Raw genomic sequence first — 23,133 nt, forward strand, 5'->3', positions numbered from 1 at the left:
TAATAACTAGCGTAACCTTTGTTTTTAATTAGAAATAAAAGTCCTTGTTAGAAGCATTTTCTTCTTGGGTGATTGCATAAGCAACATTAAAGAAGAACCGTAAACTATTCCTAAACCTCTCTACTGTGGCACCCAACACAGATACATAATCGTGTTAGAGGCTTAAATTAATTGAAGTGTCAGATTTGAAACAGATTTGAGCTGCTGCACATAGTTGAAGTCTATGGAGGAAAGGGAGGAAGAAAAAAGCAGGCACAAGAGATGGATGCAAACTACTAAAGCATTGTTAGGTGCTGTACGTAAAGAAACATGTCAACCTTATAGCATCTCCGTTGTTCCGGATGACCTTCGCAAATGGAATGAGACTGCTTACATGCCGAAAGTTGTTTCCATCGGTCCCCGATACAAGGGAAGGAAGGAGCTATTACCAATGGAAGAGATCAAATGGCGCTGCGTCACTGCTCTTCTTAGTCGAACATTTGGGATGGATGCTATAGAAACCTGTATGAAAGCAGTTATAGATTTAGATGCAGCTGTTCGGGCAAGCTACGTTGATGTAATCACACTGGACAGGTATGATCTGGCAACAACTATGGTATTTGATGGCTGTTTTCTGTTAGAACTTCTCATTTGTGAATCAAAGTTGGATTCAGAGATACCAATTCCATTTAATGGGATTAGTCCCGGGATAGAGGTTAAAAAGATGGAGTATGTCATAAGTGATCTGATGCTATTGGAAAATCAGTTACCAATTTTTATCCTCGAAACATTGTTTGAAAAGCTTCTTGGTTCCTCTAACCAAATGCGCGAGTTCATACAAAATCTAGCTTTGCCTCTCTTCGGCTACTCTGAGAAATTGATGGTTAAATCCACCTCTCACTTCCTTGATACTGCTTACTCCTACCTTGAAATGGGATGGATGGATAAAAAGATTGAGGAGATTGAAGTGAGGCTAAGTTCAGGCACTACTGATACCAAACTGCAAGAGCAACATCTGAGACGCTGTGCTACGAGACTCAAAGCTGTTGGTATTACTATAAAATGTCTGAATACTACTGATGACGGTATAAACTTCAAATTTGCCACTCAGTTTGACAACAAAAGTGAAGGGATACTACAAATCCCAAAACTAATAATTTCAAAGACAACAGAAGTATCATGGAGGAATTTCATTGCTTGGGAGCATCATAAGAAGAAATTGAAGACCAGTTTATCTTCTATTTCTGACAGGCGTAGTATATGCACTTCCTCTGCCTTGATTTTTAGGGATTTGATATGCTGTTCAAGTGATGTTCAACTGCTCAAAGACACGAGAGTTATAGAAGACCATACCAACACGAGCAATGGCGATCTGGTGGCTTTTTTCCATTCAATCGCAACTGGGGTTGACAGCAGCATTATCGACCACAAACACACCACCATATTTCTGGACTTGAATGCATTTCCAACAAAAAGTTACTTCACCAAAATCTACATATTATTGAGACATTTTTTTAGCAAAACTTCAGATTGGTACTACCGTTTTTACAAATTTTTAAAGCGCGGTTATAACTTAGCTGCTGCCATCGTCACTTTACTCACTGTTGTCCAGACTTGTTACGCCGTCCTTGCCTATCACTTTCCCAAGTAAGCCGTAAATTAAAATATTAAGTTTTTTTGCATGTGTGATTAGTTTGAAACTTTGAATACTGTTAGATGACCAATTTATATATATATTTCCAAAAGACAACAGAGCTAAACACCGGTGTCATGGTGTAATGAACAAGGTTTGAATGATCCAAATTAGAACATGAAGTTCCACAAAAGGGAAAAGACAAGTGGAAGAATGTATCGTGTCTTGGATTCGTCGTGAACATACAAGTCAGTAGGGAATTTGACTATTTTCTATAAATAGTCATCAAAATCTATGTAATAAGGGCTGCTCTTGATTTCAGAAATCCACGTCTAATTGAATCAACAGTCGGTTATCTTTGTTTTAAGTATGCATGCAACGTATTTTTTATGTCCAATTTAACTTCCGTTTCATTTCCATTCCAAAGTTTAAGATTTCTGCAACTTTAATCTCAGTTCCTCAATTTTTTTCTCATTGCAATTTATCATTCATGTATATTCTACTCGGTTATATCTTTATCAAAAACGCAATTGAATGACTTTTTGAGTACTAAGGCAACAAGTTTAAGGCATTGCCATAGCTTTAATAGGTATTAATTGTTGCCTAAAAGTTAAATAAAGAGAACACTCGGAAACCGTTGCCATAGCTTATAGGCAACATTTTTTAACCGTATCTATTATATAGACAAACAATCTCAATTTCATCAGTTTTAGACAAATCTTAAATTAGAAATTTTGACATTATTTTGTAAATAACTAGAACTTTGACGTGTTACGGGTCTAATTAGCCTAATATGTACTAATACATGAGCTTAATTATACATTTGGTCCCATGCGTTTATTTTATGCTTCAATTTGGTCCATTATATGTTTAAAAAGTATCAATTTCCGTTACATTTTTATCGTTTGCATTAGTTAGTGCTTTCCGTCAATTTTGTCACATGTGGCAGCCAGTTTGCATATGTGGAGAGACACGTGGACACTTGGACACACTGACACGTGTATAGTTCAAACGGTGTTAGTGACAAAACTAATAGAAATGACTATATTGAAACCTATTGGTGAAGGAGAAAGAATAGCTTATAAAGACATATAATAATATGACAATGGTTGTTAATCGTTTCAATATATAATAGTATATATATATATATATATTAATTTTTATCGGAAAAAACAAAACTTTGATAATTTTTTTACAAAATTTTTGTTGAAATTAATACTTTTTTTACTTGATTCGTTTGGTTAAAAAAGTCTAAGGTCTGGCGTATTAAAAGACAACTGACATATTATTTTAAAATACAAATGTGTCAATAATAGAAATATACTAATTAAAATTAAAAGACAACTGACGTATTAGTTTAAAATACAAATGTGTTAATATTAGAAAGATACTAATTGAAACGTGACAATAATTGGCGTATCAATTAATTTCTGAAAATAAATGAAATTAAATATATTAATTAAATTCCAAGGTAAGAAATATGAATATACAAATGTGTCAATAATAGAAAGATAGTAAACATTGTAATTTTTTTTTATTATATTTTTTACTAACGTGTCAATAATAAAAATAATGATGCGAAAATAATGTGAACATTGTAAATTTTTTTATTATATTTTTTTACTAACGTGACAATAATGTTCATTTAAGATTTTTATTATATATTTTTAATAATGATGTGTTGTAAAAATCAAATAATGGTGAAGGTAATAAATTTAAAATATATGGACGGAATTTATTTCGTTAAAATGTTATATAAAAAAATTAAACTTAGATTTTTATTATATATTTTTGAGCTAGTATTTGTTGTACAAAAGAAAAAGAGATATATAATAAAAGATTTATATTATATATTTTTTTCATAATAATGTGTTTCGTTAAACGGTTGAGATTAGAAGAAGATTAAGGGGACCACATAAAAAAGGAATGAAATTAAACGGTTGAGATTAGAAGAAGAGTAAGGGAACCACAGAGGAAAAAGAAAGGGAAAATGAAATTAGGATAAAGGTATATTTTTTGAACAAATTTAAAATTATAAGAGATATAATCCATTATAACCCAAACAAGAATCGAACCAAGAAAAACATAACATGTGAAAATAAAACAACATTATGCCATTATTTTGTAAATAGAATCATACCTAAATTACATATTTTTACAAGTAAGAAAATTGCATTATTTTACATAGTGCAAAAAATACTCAAGATAACCCAATAAAACCAGGATAAAATCCAATAGTCAAAGCATCTCCTAGTTAGAACAGTGATACCTACCCAATACCATGCTTACATAACCCCACCTACCATCACTAGTCACTACCATTAATTTACTAATATATGACGCAGTACGGAAGCGCTAGGTTAGGAAAACGCTAAACCTAATGGATAAAGACAAGCCGCAAACACAAACTTGTCAAAATAGGGTTTCGGAGTCCACCGAAAGTTGAGATAAAACTCGAATATTTTTATTGAATCAAAAAACTGCCTTCAAGGCTACAATAATTTAGCTTAAATAGGAGTTAAAAATAAAATTAACAAATCTCCTAAAAGATTGTAAAAATAAAAATAACAAACCTAGCTAAATAAAAATTACAAATCTACCTAAAATATAAAAATAACTAACCTAGGTGAAATATAAAAATAAGGAATCAACCTAAAATATAATAAAACTAAATCTAACTAAAATAATAAAATACAGAAGAAATCCTCCTGCATCAGACTCCTCTACCTCAAAAGAACTCGACCCCGAGTTCTCGTCTTGATAAAGAGCTTCCTTTGCAGGTTGACTCCTCCAATGAACAAGAGACCACCCTCCTGGATCCCATTGAATGAAGTGAGAGGATCTGTCTCGTGTCAACACATCCAAACGAGGTATTAGAATATCTGGGGTGCAATTCTCAGTGAAGTTTAGCACTGCAGAAGCAGCATGAGCCTGTACTCGAGCATTTTCAAAATCATCCATGGCACCAGCTAATGCCGAAAGCACTAAGTGGTGATATTTAACTTGCAAGTCTGGCCCTAAATCTGTGGACAACTGCCCAATTGCGTTTATAGCCGTCCATCGCACCCTAGGGTGTGGGTGAGAAAATGAATTCAAAACCATTGACAATACATGCTCCAGATTCTTTGTCATCACTTTTGAACAACCCTCTACAATTTGTGCGATGGCAACGAGCGCAGCATTGTGCTTTTGCCATTCAGGGGAAACCAAGTAAGTCGGCAACAACTCAGACGCAACCAGCACAATCGTGTTCCCACCCAAAGAAATTGAAAGTCTGTCCAAACATTCCTGTCCAAATCCATAGTTAGTAGTCTCACCAGCATCCTCATCCTCGGTCAGTGCCGCATGCCAAGCAGGATCATCTTCAATATCCAGCAAGGAATCAGGGTTAGTTTGTTTGCATAAATTGAAGAGATTTTCGGCTTGGGAACGGTGGTCGTTGGAGGTTGACATGAGATTTGTAATTAGGGATTCGAAGTGAGTGGAATCTTGGCCGAGAATTAACGCCATCTGAGATTGGTTGTTTGGATCGTTGGCGGCGGCCATGGTGAGAGAGGCGGTGGCGGAGGAATTGAATTGAGTTTTTTGAGTGGTGGTGTTGTTGGATAACTTTGTCACCTGTGTTGTCAGAGCTGTGATGGCCGCGGTTAAAGCCGTCATGGCACCGTAAAACTCTGCTTTCGTCACCAGGTGATCTCCCATCTGATCACGTTAGAAAAAGAACAGGAGAAACCTGCTCTGATACCAACTGATGCAGTACGGAAGCGCTAGGTTAGCAAAACGCTAAACCTAATGGATAAAGACAAGCCGCAAACACAAACTTGTCAAAATAGGGTTTCGGAGTCCACCGAAAGTTGAGATAAAACTCGAATATTTTTATTGAATCAAAAAACTGCCTTCAAGACTACAATAATTTAGCTTAAATAAGAGTGAAAAATAAAAATAAGGAATCAACCTAAAATATAATAAAACTAAATCTAACTAAAATAATAAAATACAGAAGAAATCCTCCTACATCAATATATATATATATATGGGATTGGTTATTATACATAAGCTATCCTTATGCACCATGCATAAGTTACTTAGTGCACCCCCCAAATTACTAGCACACCCCCAAATTTCTCATGCACCCCCCAAATTACTTGTGCACCCCCAAATTTCTCGTGCACCCCCAAAATTTCTCGCACACCCCCAATATGACTTTTGCCCCCCAATTTTATTTTTTTGGTCCCCTCCACATTTCTAGCCTAAACCATTTTGTTGTGGGAATGGTTTCAGAGATATGCACTCCAAAACCATTAAGTGTATAAGATGGTTTTAGAGTACAACCCTATAATTAGAATACAAACAATAATTGTGATTTGAAACCATTTAACCAACATAATGGTTTCCAGAATTTTTAAAACCATATAAACACACATAAAACCATTTTACAATACAAATGGTTTCAGTGTATAACTATCTGAAACCATTTAACCAACATAATGGTTTCCAGAATTTTTAAAACCATAAAAACACACATAAAACCATTTTACAATACAAATGGTTTCAGTGTATAACTATCTGAAACCATTTAACCAGCATAATGGTTTCCAGAATTTTTGAAACCATAAAAACACACATAAAACCATTTTACAATACAAATGGTTTTAGTGTATAACTATCTGAAACCATTTAACTGGTTTTAAATAATGATTATAATTGTACCAAAAAAAAACAATTATGATTCTAATTATAGGTTGTACTTCAAAACCATCTTATGCACTTAATGGTTTTGGAGTGTATATTTTTGAAACCATTCCCACAGCAAAATGGTTTAGGCTTGAAATATGGGGGGTTAAAAAAAAATTGGGCGCACAAGTCATTTGGGGGTGCGTGAAAAATTTTGGGGGGTGCGCTAGAAATTTGGGGGTGCGCGAGAAATTGGGGGGTGCATGAGAAATTTGGGGGGGGTGCACGAGAAATTTGGGGGTGCGCGAGTAATTTGGGGGGTACGTGAGAAATTTGGGGGGTGTGAGATTAGGTGTGAGTGTGTGAGTTGAGATTGGCTAGGATTATTACATGTGGATGCTCAATCTAATGGATGTTATTGACTTATGTACCATGCATAAGGATTACACTTATGTATAATAACTTCTCCCATATATATATATATATATATATATATATATATATATATATATATATATATAACTAATAACAACATCCACAAGGAAAACAAATCAATGAGACAAAGGCCAGCCTCCACACATCTGCACGCATCAGTGTAGCAGGCTCTCACCAACCACAAAGTTGCATCATCATCATTTCTTAATTGAGACCTAGCTAGTTGCATAAGAAAATTAAAAAAAAAAAGTCTATATGATGTCAAAGCAACAGACAAGTCTATAAGAATATTTCATTAATGTATGCAATAAGCTCATAAGATACATATCATAGTGACATCATGTGAATGTGATTACATATAATTCAAAATTGGAACGAAACAGAACAAAAATATTAGGATAAATATTCCAACTAAACCAAATTAAGAAAAAATGTTATATAATAAATTAAATAATTCTATAACATATGATAACAATGTACTAATAACTTGCAAAATAATTATGTACCAAAAAAAAACTTGCAAAATAATTTATCCAAGGAGAAGGAGTGATTTTTCATTTTTTCTTATCATTGTTGATTTTATCTTTATGATTACAGTGTGTTTTGTTCTGAGATATCATGGTGCTAATGTGTGATTCCTGATTTTGTAGAATTTTGCATGGGTAATTGGAAAAACACCTAAAGAATTGTGTGTGTTGAAATCTCTCCAGAGATTGGAAATTTACTCATCTTGTAAACATGTAAAAGAAATTCATGATGCTAGCTTTTACTGAAAATTATTGATTTATTCAACTTATGCGAAATCTTCGAATTTTTTTTATCTTTATCTATCCCTATGTTATAGGTAGACTATTTAAATCAATAAAGAACCTTTTCTTCTGCATTGGTATAAATCATCAATATATCAATATCATCCATATATTATTACATCACAATTCCTTAATTCCCAATACCTCTCAAAGAAAATCCCCAATTGAATGTGAAATTGACGGGTTAATTAGCATTCTTATAGAAATATTCAGTGGAATCTATGTTAAAAGAGAAACGATATTAAATTGGTTTAAGAGTGTCTTCTTAGTACCATATTAGATTGATTATACTACCATACATAATTGATGTGGGACTTAACCACTCAGACCCAACAACAATAAGTGAGTGACGATGGATTGTGGACTCGTCCCACATTAGTTGCAAAAGTTAATGTTGAACAACATATAAGTGGCATGATTCATAACCCTAATGATGTAAAATCCATTTGAATTATTTATTGTACTATGGAGGTTGTAGATTGACTGAAACTTCTAATCATATGTTTTTTTCCTGTATTTTTTTTTTCCTTCTCTTTGGTGGAAAGTGTTAAATTGGCTATGAGTTTCTAGTATGTTACCAATCCGCAAAACCTAAGTACTTGACAAAACAGTACATGACAGAATAACACAAGACAACGTTTAAAGTTATTTTAAAATTTTAGAAAACTTGTGTAGAGGACAAAAAGTTGTCTCGTGATTCAGTGGGAGACGAATTTCAGTTTTGTCCAGATCTAAAAGCAGTTTTAAAATCAAATACAGTACAACTCAAGTTGTCTTGTATAGTCTCTTATTTTTCAGTAAATCAAACGCATAAATCGAAATGTTGCTCAATCACATGCTTTGCGATTATACACTTGTTAAAATAGAAAAGTAACTATATTGTTATCGTCTCCACAGGGACTGATGCGATATCGATGCCGTTCAACAATTAATATAATTTTCAGTAAAGAGTTTTGAAGATAATTTGTTAACGAAAGCTTGCGAAAACATGAAAGTAGTAAAGATGATTAATTTCACAAAGAGATTAAATTGCTGGGATTAGATTTCAATCACTCATTCATACATATTCCCTTAATCAGTTACACAGGTTCTAGCCATTTATCAAATATTATCACGTATTTACTCATCGTACGTTTTCGTTCCCAGATAATGCCGAGAAATCTATTGTACTTATCAAACCCCGATCCCTCAGGTGCTTAATCAATACAATAGCATTAAGATCAAATACTTTGAGTGAATATTAAACCCAAATCTATTCCTAGAGTTTAGAATTTAATAAATTTTATCCTATTTCAAGATTTAAAGATTATATCCCTATAACACTTCAAATCCAAATATTAAAACAAGAAACACAAGGATAAAATAAAATTAATGAATAACTAAAACCATATATAACACCATGATCAATAGATAACACCAGAAAATGTATGAACAAAACTTCGGCGGTTTCAAAGCGTGATACCAACAGTTCAAAAAAATGCCGTCTATAATTTATGGGAACCCATTAGTTGGCAGTTTCAAAAACTGCCGGTAAACATCCTGCGGAGTTTTGAAACCCCCGCTAAATGGCACTAAAACCGCCGCAAAAAGGCACATTTTTTTTGTAGTGAGAAACACATATTAATAGAGTAATTTACACATAATCCCAACAAAAGAGAGATTAACTATTCATTTTCATGATAGCTTTACAAAAGATCACGAAGAAAAGAGATGAACAAATATATCAATGATGATTCCTCAACTATTGTTGTGTATCCACCTTCAAATCCCCTTGAATCTGCCTCCTAGGTCTCTCCTGGATGAGTTTTGAGTGGTTGGAATGGAATTATCTCCGTTTTAAATTTGCAGCAACTGAAGGCTATTTATACAAGTCAGAAAATTACAGGCTCGCTAAGCACAAAATGTCTCGCTAACCGAGACAACTTTCTTAAACAATGGGTTTATTGACACCTGTACCACTGACCGCCCCAAGCTTGCTACGCAAGAGAATTTCTCGCTTAGCGAGAACTCTTGCTGCTTCCTAACTACAACATGCTGATAACATAAACTTTCTGTCAATTTCTCGCTGGGAGCTCGCTAAGCGAGACTGACATCAACTGGTTTTTCTGCAATATTTGACAGTTTGCTTAGCTTCATTCCACAATCCATCAAATCCAAATTTATCTATAAAAAATGTTGGAAATAGATAGAAATAACATAAGTTGAACATTTTACTAATAAAACAACTATTTACATAATAACGGGGAATTTGATATGAATTACTTGCAAAATAAATTAAGAAATGTCTTAATTGAGTATGCAATTTTATCACTTTTTTGGCAGTTATCAACACTTCTTATTTGTTTGACAAATATGTTCAATTTGGTTTATAGGTGGTGGGTTGTGTTGCTGAATTTCATTGAAAAAGGAAATAATAGGGTTTTTACTCGTAATGTTATGTCGTCTAAAGTTGTTGATTAATAAAGTGGAACTTTTTGACCTGTGGTGGATTGGTGCATTTTAGAATTCGGGGGTTGAGCTAACTCAAGTCAACCTTACAAACCGACTATTAAGATGAGGAATGCCCTATATCTTTCAATTCTAAGATTGATGGTATCGGACTCGGAGCCTCCTCCACGATCCGTTAAGCCAATTGATATCAGGTTTCTGATCGGACCAACCACCATTTATATCCCCACACCAAACTAATGGTGTTGGGCGCAAGGGTGTGTGTTAAGAGTATCACATTTTGGTTGCAAGATGACATTCTTATATATATATATATATATATATATATATATATATATATATATATATATATATATATAGTTTTCTGCATTTTTCATGAGTTTTTTAGGGTTCTTCCATCAACATCAAAACTAGGGTTTAAAAGGGTTTCTCTTGGGTAATCTCTAGTGTTGGGGAACTTATTCTATCACCTTGGAAACACTTATTGATTGAATATCTTGATCACGGGGAGAGATTCGAGAAAATGGTAGAATTAGGAAAACTATAATTCTTGTAACTCTTTGTGAGGATCTTTGTGTAGTCAAGTATTTCTTGATAGTGGAACATAGAGCTGCTCACTCCTCAGAGTAGGTTTTTTTTTTTTTGAAGAAACTAAATTAGCCCATCCGAATTGGCACCAGAGAGAATCGAACCTGAGATCTCGAAAGGAGCACACTCTCAGGTCCCAAGCCAATATCATCAGACCAACCCAAGTAGGTTCCCCAGAGTAGGTTGTTATATATGACCGAACTAGGTAAACAAATTTATCTGTGTTCTTTATCGTGTTTTATTGTTTTAGCTTTGGTGTGATTAATTTCTTATTCCCAATTGTTTGGTTGCTTTTTTCATTTGCTGAACACACTAAAAATTATTGATGTGGTTATTTTCGGATTCACAACATGAAAGATAAACTGTTGGAATTTTAGGTAATTTAGGTTAAAGAATAGGAGAAAATAATAAGGAACAATAAAATATTATTGATGATGATGGCAATAACCCTAATTACAATATTTACATTACTATTTACATTGAATAAAATAGTATGACTACCTTGGTATTTATAACCAAGTGAATAAACTTAAATCTAAACTAAATCCCTTTATTATAGGGCTAAGAATAAACAAACCAAATCATAGAGATATTTTCTCAACAAATAATATAATATTTTCTATATTCTAACACTCCCCCTCAAGCTAAAGCTTACTAAGCTTTAAGCTTGTTACAAAATTAACCCTAAAAATCCATTGATAGCAAGCCATAAAGAGCAGCAATCAAAGAAGTAGTAAAGCAGCGACCGAAGAGATGAATCCATATCAAATTAAGTAAAAATGTCCGCAGATTAAAGTATCACAAACGGGGTATGCCCGCGGATTAAGGTATCACAAACGGGGTATGCCCGCGTATTAAGGGATCACAAACGGGGTATGCCCGCGAATTAAGGGATAACAAACGGGGTATGCCCGCAAATTAAGGGATCACAAACAGGGTATGCCTGCGGATTAAGGGTGATGACATTCCATCATTTGAGTATTTTTAATTATTATTCTATAGTATTTTAGTTAATTTTTAAGAGTATTGCATGATCAAAGAGAAGAATTTATGAAGAATTTGACATATAAAAGAGTTTGAAGACAAAAGACCAAAGGAAAAAAAGACTTAGAAAAAATCTCAATATTTTGAAGCTAAAAGAAGCTTCATTCTCTGTTTTTCTCGCGTCCCCAGCTGATCCAATAGTGGTGCGATTTTCCACTTTCCAAAGCATGACATCAGCGTGCATGACAGCATGACATCAGCAGCTTTGCTCTTTCCATTTAAAGGACGACGTGTCACGCGGATAATGGCACGTGATTTGTTTCTAGTGGACGAATTAATTCTGAAGCATATATGAATATGATTATATAAAAAAAAAAAAAAAGAGAAATCCGGAAGCATATAAAAAGAAGTGCTTTTCATTAACCTAGGGGTTACAGACGAGAGAGACCGACGGCTTGCACAGCAGAGCAGCTAATTGGTGATTCAAGTCATTCAACAGCAATTTTATGTGTAATTTTGAATACTCTTTTTATCTCTAATCAATATTATGAGTAACTAATTTCTCAATTGTTAGGGATGAGTAAATCTAGATGACTATTCTTATTTTATAATTTGATTTATGGCTATTGAAGAATTCTATTGATTATTTTTCTTATATCTGTGCTTAATGCTTTTATCGATTGATCACCGTTAAATTGATTTACGATTCATATTGTGATACGGGAGTTGAATTTATGAATGCTTTGATAAAAGAAATTCTTGCCTTTGTAATTTAGGAATAGATGCAAACCCTTGAAACCAATTTAGAATTCTTGTTCATTCATACTTAGTTCTAATCTTAAATTCACTAAGGAATTAGGAATTATTTTAGAATTAATGACTCTGTCACTAAGGAATTAGGGCACGAATACTTTAGGGAATTCGGTAATAATTTGATAAATACATTCAATAGTCATAATCAAGTCACTACATTAAGATAGTAGTCTAGTGAAACTCATCCCTGACATTTTTATTATTATCAAATTTCAAAGTAACTTTCGTTGTTATTATTATTATTGCTATTGCAACCAATCAAACTGAAACCTTTTGTTCAATCGAGTAAAAATCACAATTCAACAGTATAACGCGATCCTTGAGTTCGACACTCGGTCTTACCGTTTTAAATATATTACTTGCACGATTTCGTACACTTGCGAAAATCGCCATCAAGTTTTTGGCGCCGTTGCCGGGGATTGCCAAATCACTGTTGAATTTTTATTTTTGCTTAATTGGAATTTTTTGCTCTGCAACAAAATTATAGTTTTTCTTTTATTTTTTATTTTTGTTCTATTTTTGTTTTATTTGTTGAGATTACTAATGTTGTGTTCTAGTGGTGTTTTTTTCTTCTTCTTTGATTGAGATACTTATTCACCATAGAGCATGAAAGAATTTGATGATTCTGTCCTACGACAAATATTGGAAGAGCTTGATACTTGTCTTCTAACTGCTCAATGTCGGATACTTGAGGGACAAATCACGAGAGATGAACTTGAACAAGAGCTTCTTCAGGTGCGATTTCTTAGGGATGATGTTTATGAAGAAGAGTATAAGGATGAAACTTTTGAGTATAATTTTCCACCACCAGAAGAAGAGGAATGTTACATGAAAAAGATCAATTGGGAACAAATATTACCTCCTCAAGTGTTACCGAAAGATTCATATGACAAGAACTCTCACATCAAAGATGTTTTGATTGAATTCATGAATATTAATCAAGGTTCAATTGACAAATTTGAAAGTCAATGCGAAAGGTTATATGAACAAATAGTGGAATTTGAAAAGATGAATGAGAAGTTGGAGATTGGAGATGACCTCATTGATGTGAAAAAGAAAGATGAGGAGGAAGAATTAATAAAAGTTGAGGATGATCTAGTGGAAACTCAAAAGTCTCAACTTTTGAGTAGTGAATATGTCGAACAAGAAATTTCTCAACATAAAAACATTCCTCAAATTGTTTTTAGCAACAAGGTAGAGAAAAGAGAGGAGATTGATGAAGTTTTGGATGCCATTTATGCTTTGTTCATTAATTTCCACTTGAAAAAGTTATGGAAGAAACATCATCTATACCTCAAGTTCATGGAGTTCCTACCCAACAAAATGAAGAAGAAGGATGATGTGTTCTTTGTGTCATATATGCCACCTTAATAGTGGTTGAGGCGTCAAGCTAATGACGTTAAAGAAGCGCTGCATGGGAGGCAACCCATCCATTATGCTTTACCGTTCATTTTTCATTCAAAAAAAAAAAAAAAAAAAAAAAAAAAAAAGAGAAAAAACAAAAAGACTATCAATGATGTCACCTGCTGACAATCCCTTGTGTTTCACCTTTCTGTTGTTTTGTTTATTATCAAGTTTAATATTTTTATGTCTTTTCAGAATTGTCAGTGTGTTAATACCTGAATTTGCATGATGGAAATCTCTTAGACTTGCACATAAAAGAATAAGGACGTATGACTGCTCATGAAAGTGCGATGGTTAAAGAGACAAAGAGATGACTAGGAAAGATGGAGTTTTGCACGGTGTACTAGTTCAACCTTCAGATACCTCAGCTGGTGAGCACTTTGAACCAAATAAATTCCACGGTATACTATTTCTTTCACATCTTATGAGTGTATCCATGTTTTGTATATTTTCTAGAACTTGCGACTATTCTCTACTGTTGATTGGTTTTACATTTACACACATAGAGGCACATTTGTTTGGTACCCTGAGCCTTTTCAAGCTACCCTGTTATGATATATCTGTTGCTAAACCACTTTGAGCCAAAAATAAAAAAATCCCCTTTCTTTCGGTGACTAACTCAATTATAAGCCTTTTAGACCTGAAATTTTTTATCTGTTTACCCTCCTTGGAGTTAGGTAGAAGCTTTAAATTTCCTTGTCATGGTATCATTTTAAGTTTGGGGTTGCTTCTGGAATTAGCAACATCTTAAGTTTGGGGTAGGGGTACTAGAGAACTAAAAAAAAAAAAAATAGTAATAATAGAGACTCACAAAAAAAATAATTGAGTTTCTTAAAAAAAAAAGGAGAATAAAAAAGAATAAAGAGCCATTAAGCATGAAAAATAGTGGCATCTTCGAAGAAAAAAAAATTATGAAAAATAAGTTCTCTAAGTACCTAATCAACAATGAATTGAGCCCCGGTTACGGTAATTTTTCAATAAGGAATAGTAGTTGATACCTAACTCCAATTTAGCCTACTTTTCCCAAATTTATCCCACCATTTACCCAAGCCAAGTTACAACCTTTAAGACCTCAAAAATGTGTGTCATGTATTTACTTTGATTGACGGTTTAGAATTTTTTCAAGCTTATGGTAAAATAGCATTTGCATGTTGATGGAGTGAATACCCTGTCAAAATTGAGTGAATTAGTGAGTGAGAGATAAGGTTGAACTTTGAACATCGTGTGGAATGGTCATTGAACCGAAGCTGATTGAAGTCTTGAAAACCAAAGCATTGATTGAGCAGGATCACTGAAGTTAAGACCGGTGGTTCTATTGCCGGATGAAGAGAAAAAGTTTTTGAGATTTTTATCATTCAAATTAATTTGTTAATTCACTGACAGTTTTGTTTCGACAGACATATTACTTGAGGACAAGCAACAATTCAAGTTTGGGGTTGTGATGACATTCCATCATTTGAGTATTTTTAATTATTATTCTATAGTATTTTAGTTAATTTTTAAGAGTATTGCATGATCAAAGAGAAGAATTTATGAAGAATTTGACATATAAAAGAGTTTGAAGACAAAAGACCAAAGGAAAAAAAGACTTAGAAAAAATCTCAATATTTTGAAGCTAAAAGAAGCTTCATTCTCTGTTTTTCTCGCGTCCCCAGCTGATCCAATAGTGGTGCGATTTTCCACTTTCCAAAGCATGACATCAGCGTGCATGACAGCATGACATCAGCAGCTTTGCTCTTTCCATTTAAAGGACGACGTGTCACGCGGATAATGGCACGTGATTTGTTTCTAGTGGACGAATTAATTCTGAAGCATATATGAATATGATTATATAAAAAAAAAAAAAAAAAGAGAAATCCGGAAGCATATAAAAAGAAGTGCTTTTCATTAACCTAGGGGTTACAGACGAGAGAGACCGACGGCTTGCACAGCAGAGCAGCTAATTGGTGATTCAAGTCATTCAACAGCAATTTTATGTGTAATTTTGAATACTCTTTTTATCTCTAATCAATATTATGAGTAACTAATTTCTCAATTGTTAGGGATGAGTAAATCTAGATGACTATTCTTATTTTATAATTTGATTTATGGCTATTGAAGAATTCTATTGATTATTTTTCTTATATCTGTGCTTAATGCTTTTATCGATTGATCACCGTTAAATTGATTTACGATTCATATTGTGATACGGGAGTTGAATTTATGAATGCTTTGATAAAAGAAATTCTTGCCTTTGTAATTTAGGAATAGATGCAAACCCTTGAAACCAATTTAGAATTCTTGTTCATTCATACTTAGTTCTAATCTTAAATTCACTAAGGAATTAGGAATTATTTTAGAATTAATGACTCTGTCACTAAGGAATTAGGGCACGAATACTTTAGGGAATTCGGTAATAATTTGATAAATACATTCAATAGTCATAATCAAGTCACTACATTAAGATAGTAGTCTAGTGAAACTCATCCCTGACATTTTTATTATTATCAAATTTCAAAGTAACTTTCGTTGTTATTATTATTATTGCTATTGCAACCAATCAAACTGAAACCTTTTGTTCAATCGAGTAAAAATCACAATTCAACAGTATAACGCGATCCTTGAGTTCGACACTCGGTCTTACCGTTTTAAATATATTACTTGCACGATTTCGTACACTTGCGAAAATCGCCATCAAAGGGATCACAAACGGGGTATGCCCGCAGATTAAGGTATCACAAAACAGGTAATTAGGCCACCAAAACCAGATCAAGAGAGACTGATGATCAATCTTGGGAAAAAACGGTGGTTAAAGGTAAAGGATTCATGGAAAATTGGCATGTGACTGCATGTGTTAAGTAACATATCAATAAGGGTTAGAAAAGAAAGCAAAGGGGTAAACAAGAACCACAAAGGTGTGGAACAAAATAAAAATAAATTCTAATGACGGCTAGGGTTTATATGAAAAAAAGATAAAAAAGGTAAAGTGAAGAATAACCAAGAATTAATTATTCTCGGGAGAAATTGCAGCGGAATTATGTTTCAAGGTGGATACCATGGCTCTGATACCATGTTGAAATTTGGGTAGTATTGTATAGGTTAGGATATGGTCACATTAATGATTTTATATTATTTTTAACACGCCCCCTCACGCAAGAGCCAATTTGGGCTTGAAGTGTGGATAATGCATAGGCCCACCTACCATATGCTTAAATTCCACTTTTTAATTAGAAAGTGAGGGGAGCGGGGATCGAACTCTAGACCACTTAGTCATAGAGGCTCTGATACCATGTTGGAATTTTAGGTAATTTAGGTTAAAGAATAGGAGAAAATAATAAGGAACAATAAAATATTATTGATGATGATGGCAATAACCCTAATTACAATATTTACATTACTATTTACATTGAATAAAATAGTATGACCTTGGTATTTATAACCAAGTGAATAAACTTAAATCTAAACTAAATCCCTTTATTATAGGGCTAAGAATAAACAAACCAAATCATAGAGATATTTTCTCAACAAATAATATAATATTTTCTATATTCTAACATAAACGACACACATATGCTGATCATTTTAATTATTCTTATGATCAACATCCAAAAATATGATGTTTAACCAAATGACTCACATTACGGTCCTCATCCAAATCTCGCATCATACCTTCAAATTATGTTTCAACATGATCTTGCCGGCAATGTTTTGGACACGATAATCAGCAAAATTAGTAGTTTCTAAAATTATGTAATATTAAAAAGAAATTACTACCAATTTTCTTTGAAAAGATTACAAACTTCACACCTGACTAATTTTTTTATTGTTCTTACAATATTATATAGCTAGCCATTCATTAGAAAAATCAATTATTGATCTCGCGTTTATAATATAATATAATGCATTCCCAAGTCTTGGTCTTTGTTTTTTTCTAATAATGCAAACTCCTTATTTTACGGTAACATCAATAATACAACTATAAGTCTTTTTTTTATATTTTAACTTTTGTTTGGTTACAACAACTGTGGCTCTGTTTGGTAACACAAATAAGCTAGCTTATAGTTTATTATATGAGCTTATAAGCTTGTTTCAAAAAATTAGAGGTGTTTGGTAACAAGCTTTTTGTACTAGCTTATAGCTTTTTTTCAGATGCTATTTCAAGTAGCATTTGAGCTTATAGCTTATAGCTTTTTACACTTTATTCCATTTTTACCCTTTAATTTAATAACTACCCACTCTAAAAAATAAACTACCCACTATCAATTATGTAATTTTATATTTAATAACCACTTTAAAAGCTAATTTTACCAAACACTTTAATTTCAATAAGCTAGCTTTTCAGCTATCAGCTATAAGCTAGCTTTTCAGCTATCAGCTAGCTTATCAGCTATCAGCTAGCTTATAGCTTATTTTTACCAAACGGACCCTGTAAGTCTTTGTTTTATTGTTTTTTTTGACAAGTTTGTTATATATATATTGTTATAAATAATAAAGTCTTTCTTATTGTAACCAAAAATAAAAAATAAAAAAAATAAAGTCTTTCTTATATGAAATATGATTCTAGGAGCATCAAAATCGAATCAACTCTCCTAACACTTAAACTAAGTTATATTATACTCCGTAATATGCATTCCCAAGTTTTACTCTTTGTCTTTGTCTTTGTCTTTGTCTTTCTTATTTTTATATTCGGTAGCATCAATAATGCAATTGTAAGTCCTTTTTTTTTCATATATTTACAAGACTGCAAGTCTTTGTTATATTGTTGTAAACTGAAGTCTTTGAATTGTTATATAAATAAAAATGATTTTTTGGTAAAAAAAACTGATTCTAAGAGCATCACAATTGTATCTTAATGACTTTGTTATTTTTATTTTTTTTTTTACAGTTGATGAATAAGTTAAGAGACCAAAAATATAATTTAGCCAATATAAAAAAATCATAAATCAATACCCAATTTCACTGACATTTGTAATATTTACCCAAAAACTTTAAAATTTCAAACATAAATCCGTAACCCAAAGCTTCTAAGGTTAGCAGTGAATTTCGGCAGCAAACTTCTAACATCACCAACCGAGTCTTGAGCTTTTTTTTTTCCTCTTCCCTCTTTCTCACCATTGGTGATAAAGTTTAACGCACAAACACTTAGGGGTGGGTTTGGTAACACAAATAAGCTAGCTTATAGCTTATTATATGAGCTTATAAGCTTGTTTCAAAAAATTAAAGGTGTTTGGTAACAAGCTTTTTATACTAACTTATAGCTTTTTTTCAGATGCTATTTCAAGTAGCGTTTGAGCTTATAGCTTATAGTTTTTTACACTTTATTCCATTTTTACCCTTTAATTTAATAACTACCCACTATCAATTATGTAATTTTATATTTAATAACCACTTTAAAAGCTAATTTTACCAAACACTTTAATTTCAATAAGCTAGCTTTTCAGCTATCAGCTATAAGCTAGCTTTTCAGCTATCAGCTAGATTATCAGCTATCAGCTAGCTTATAGCTTATTTTTACCAAACAGACCCCTAGGAATCTTTAAAAATCGCTATTTCAGTCTCAAATTCATCAACTGTAAAATCATTTCTTCATAAGCACAATTAAGAGACCAAAATGTAACAACAATATGTTAAGGGACAAAACGAAATTAATAAATAAGTTAAGGATTCTTCAAAAAAAAAAAAATAAGTTAAGGACCAAAAATATAACTTAGGCAATATAAAAAAATCAGAAGCATTTAAAATAAAATAAATAACACAATGATTCAAATTAAAATAGAAATTAATTTTGACCAATATTATGAATTTCTCTAAAAATAGAAACAATTGCTAAATAGCTAAAAAAAAATAAGTACATAATCACTAAAAATCTAAGTATCTGACCATAATAACATAAAATGTACTTCAAATATCAAATGTACACAACGCAAAATTCACAATAGCAAAAATGTAATCGTGAAATGAGAATATCTCTCTTATATTTTAAAGCTCAGTTTGGCAAAAATAGCTTATGGCTGATAAGCTAGCTGATAGCTTATGGCTGGTGAGCCCACTTGGGTTGGTGCATTGGTATTGACTTGCGACCTGAGAGTGTGCTCCTCTTGAGGTCTGAGGTTCGATTTTCTCTGGTGCCAATTTGGGCGGGCTAATTTAGCTTATTCAAAAAGCTTATAGCTGATGACTGATGGCTGATAGCTGATAAGATGATTGAAGTGTTTGGTAAAATTAGCGATTCAACTGACTGATAAATGTAAAATGACATAAAAGGACATCTTTAATTCAATAATTTTTTTTATCAAATTAATACTATATTTAAGATACTTAGAATTTAATATTTTAATTTTTTTTATAATATTTTAAGTTTATTAATTCAATAAATATATCTTTCAAATATTATTATTAAATAAATTTCTATATGCTGAATTTTTTTTTAAAAAAAATATTTTCCTTTCAGTTGATATACTTTATGAAAAAATAACAACAAAATATATTTACAATATAGTATAATGGTTAATTATAGTAAGGTACATTGTTTTAAAAAAAAATTATAGTAAGGTACGTAGTACCTATGAATTGATAAAAAAAATGTTTTAGCCTTCATATTTTAAAATGAGGAGTGTTATTTGAACATCAATTTGTTGACAACTTTGGGACACTTTTTATTTCCCAATTTCCTATTGAATAAAAGCAATGGAGAGAGAAAAAGGAAGAGAGAGAGTAAGAATGTAATGTGAGTATGAGAGAGAATGTTGTCAAAAGTTGTCCAAAAATTAATGTTCAAATAACATTTCTCTTTTAAAATAGATAATAAGGCAACGTTATACATGTCATTTTAAAAGAAGCAACGTTAAAACATGCATTTACTTATTTTATTTTAAATTCTAATGGTAATAAATTATAAAGGGTAAATATGGATTTTAGTTGAAATAATAAGGGTAAATGAGGAAGAAAAACTGAAAAGCTAGAAGCTATAAGCTACTTGAAATAGCTTCTGAAAAAGAAGCTATAAGTCAGTAAAATAAGCTAAAAGCTCTTTCTGAAAAGACTGTTACCAAACAGGTCTTTTATCTTATAAACCATAACACAAAAGTTAAAAGCTAACTTTTTTAGCTTGCCAAACAGACCCTAAGTTTATTCCGATAAGCTAACCCTAAACCTAATCATTTTCCCTCTATTTTTATTGCAGTTTTATAGAAAAAAATTAATTTGTCTACAGTGGGAATCGAACCCGCATCCTTCGCTTAGAATAAATTTTTTCAACCACTAGCACATGTGCTTCAATTATAATTAAAGTTAAAAATTCTAATATGTTAACCTAATATTAAATGCATTTATAATATTCTCTTATCTCTTATATTCTAAGCTTATTCCAATAAGCAAACCTTAAATCTAATCATTTTCTCTCTCTTTTTATTGCAGTTTTATATAATATAAAAAAAATTAATTTGTCTACAGTGGGAATCGAACTCGCATCCTTTGCTTACAATAAAAATTTTCAACCACTAGAGCATGTGCTTCAATTGTGATTGTTGGGTTTTTATATGCTCTGTTTTGCGCAGAATTTTTATATCAAATCACAGGAAGATTTAATTCGTTTTTATGCATCAAGCTTATGTGCCAAGCAAACCGCACCTTGTTATCCAAGTCTCTGAAGGTTCTAGAAGGCGTTTATGTGTTATTATTTGATACAAAAATATATCGTGATATATTTTTGAATTTAATCAAATATTGTTTTGGAGTAAATCTTTATTGAAGAATTATTTTGAAGTAAATCATGTGAGCTGGACAATAAAGATTCCAGTTGTTTATTTGAAAACTTACTGTCCAAGTTTCTGAAAGGATGTTTTATGTAGAACAAAAATATAACATGTTATATTTTTGTATTAAATCAAATATTGTTTTAGTTTAAAACAATCTAGGGCTGGCCGTAATACTACAGCTGTGTGGGTCTGAAAACCTAGCTTGCACATCAAGACAATTGAAGACTATAAATACATGAAGACTCATACCTATTTTATTCATGTAATCTAAACCGTGTTTTACTAAAAGTGTGAGTTTTAGGGTTTAGAGTGTGTTGTTAATTGTGAGCTTTTCTTGTGTCACTTTAATGCAAGTTTAGGACCGTGTCTTGAGTTTTAATTGTAAATTACTCCTAAGCTTTGAAGCACGGAGTTAGTGTGTGTGTGTTTCACTCTAGAGCTTTTAAGCGAGAGTGGAATCTAGTTTCTTAGGAGGGTGTCTCCATCTAGATCGTTATAAAGTTTACAGCAACACAGTACGTGTTGTTAGAGGGAATTGGGACGGTGTCTCATATCTAGGAGGTTCCTAGGTAGGATTGCACGGGTAGTGTCTAGGCGATAAGTCAAGTACCGGGTGTTGGTCGAGGACTTTGAACTAGAGCTATTATAGTGGATTCATTCATGGATTGGTATCCCCCAGAGTAGGTGACGTTGCACTGAACTGGGTTAACAAACGATTTGTGTTATTTACTTTTCTGTTGTTCATCGCTTTATTATGTTTATATTGCTACAACACTTGTTGTAGCATCTTGCGTAGCATCTGTTCACTGCGTGCCAGATTTTAATTGGTATCAGAGCAGACACCCTGTTCTGGTTTTAGGGTGAGCTCTAGGGAGTATGTCTGGCAACATGGACAAAGAAGGAGGGCTTGTTAGCAGACAACCGCTTCTCGTTGGTGCCACCAACTATGACTATTGGAAATTGCGCATGATGAATTTCTTGAAATCCATGGATAGAAGAACTTGGAAAGCTGTTCTGAAAGGATGTGACCCCCTTGTGATTGTAGACAAAGAAGGAAAGTCAACACTTAATTTGAAACCTGAGGAGGACTAGTTTAAAGAAGTTGAGCTTGCTCTAGCAAACTCAAAAACATTGTATGCATTATACAATGGGGTGGACAAACACATCTTTAAACTCATAAAAAAATATGTCTCTGCAAAAGAAGCTTGGAAGATTCTCGAAACTGTTCATGAAGGTACTTCTAAGGTAAAAATGTCTAGTTTGCAGATTCTCACTACCCAATTTGAAAATCTAAGAATGAAGGATGAGGAGACAATTCAAGAATTTCACCAGACTCTTCTTGATTATGGTATTCAATTTGATTCCTTGGGGGAGAAAATTTCTAAAGAAAAATTAGTAAGAAAAATGCTCAGGTCTCTTCATAAGAAATTTGATATGAAAGTCACAGCTATAGAAGAAGTCAAAGATATATCAGAGATGAAACTTGATTAAAATGCCACGTTAAATAAAATATTTTAACACACAAAAATTAATAATATGAAAATTGGGTCGTTACAACCTATACCAACAAGATGCATCTTCTTTTCGGTAGCTCATTCGATAAGAACTCCACAGTTAAGCGTGCTTGACT

General features: G+C 32.5%; 2 protein-coding genes across 2 annotated transcripts in view; both read left to right on the forward strand.

Moving 5' to 3' along the window:
* The window catches only part of LOC123914461 (UPF0481 protein At3g47200-like), an 86,236-nt gene that overhangs the window by 33,299 nt on the left and 29,804 nt on the right, over positions 1-23,133 (forward strand). The gene's annotated exons all lie outside the window — the stretch shown is intronic.
* Positions 63-2,022, forward strand: LOC123914462 (UPF0481 protein At3g47200-like). The gene is made up of 2 exons (XM_045965630.1): positions 63-1,626; positions 1,726-2,022. Exons 1-2 carry the CDS (start codon positions 224-226, stop codon positions 1,736-1,738), a joined length of 1,416 nt encoding a protein of 471 aa, XP_045821586.1. The 5' UTR covers positions 63-223; the 3' UTR covers positions 1,739-2,022.

Source organism: Trifolium pratense, linkage group LG3 (genome assembly GCF_020283565.1).
Source record: "Trifolium pratense cultivar HEN17-A07 linkage group LG3, ARS_RC_1.1, whole genome shotgun sequence".
NCBI classification, from domain to species: Eukaryota; Viridiplantae; Streptophyta; class Magnoliopsida; order Fabales; family Fabaceae; genus Trifolium; species Trifolium pratense.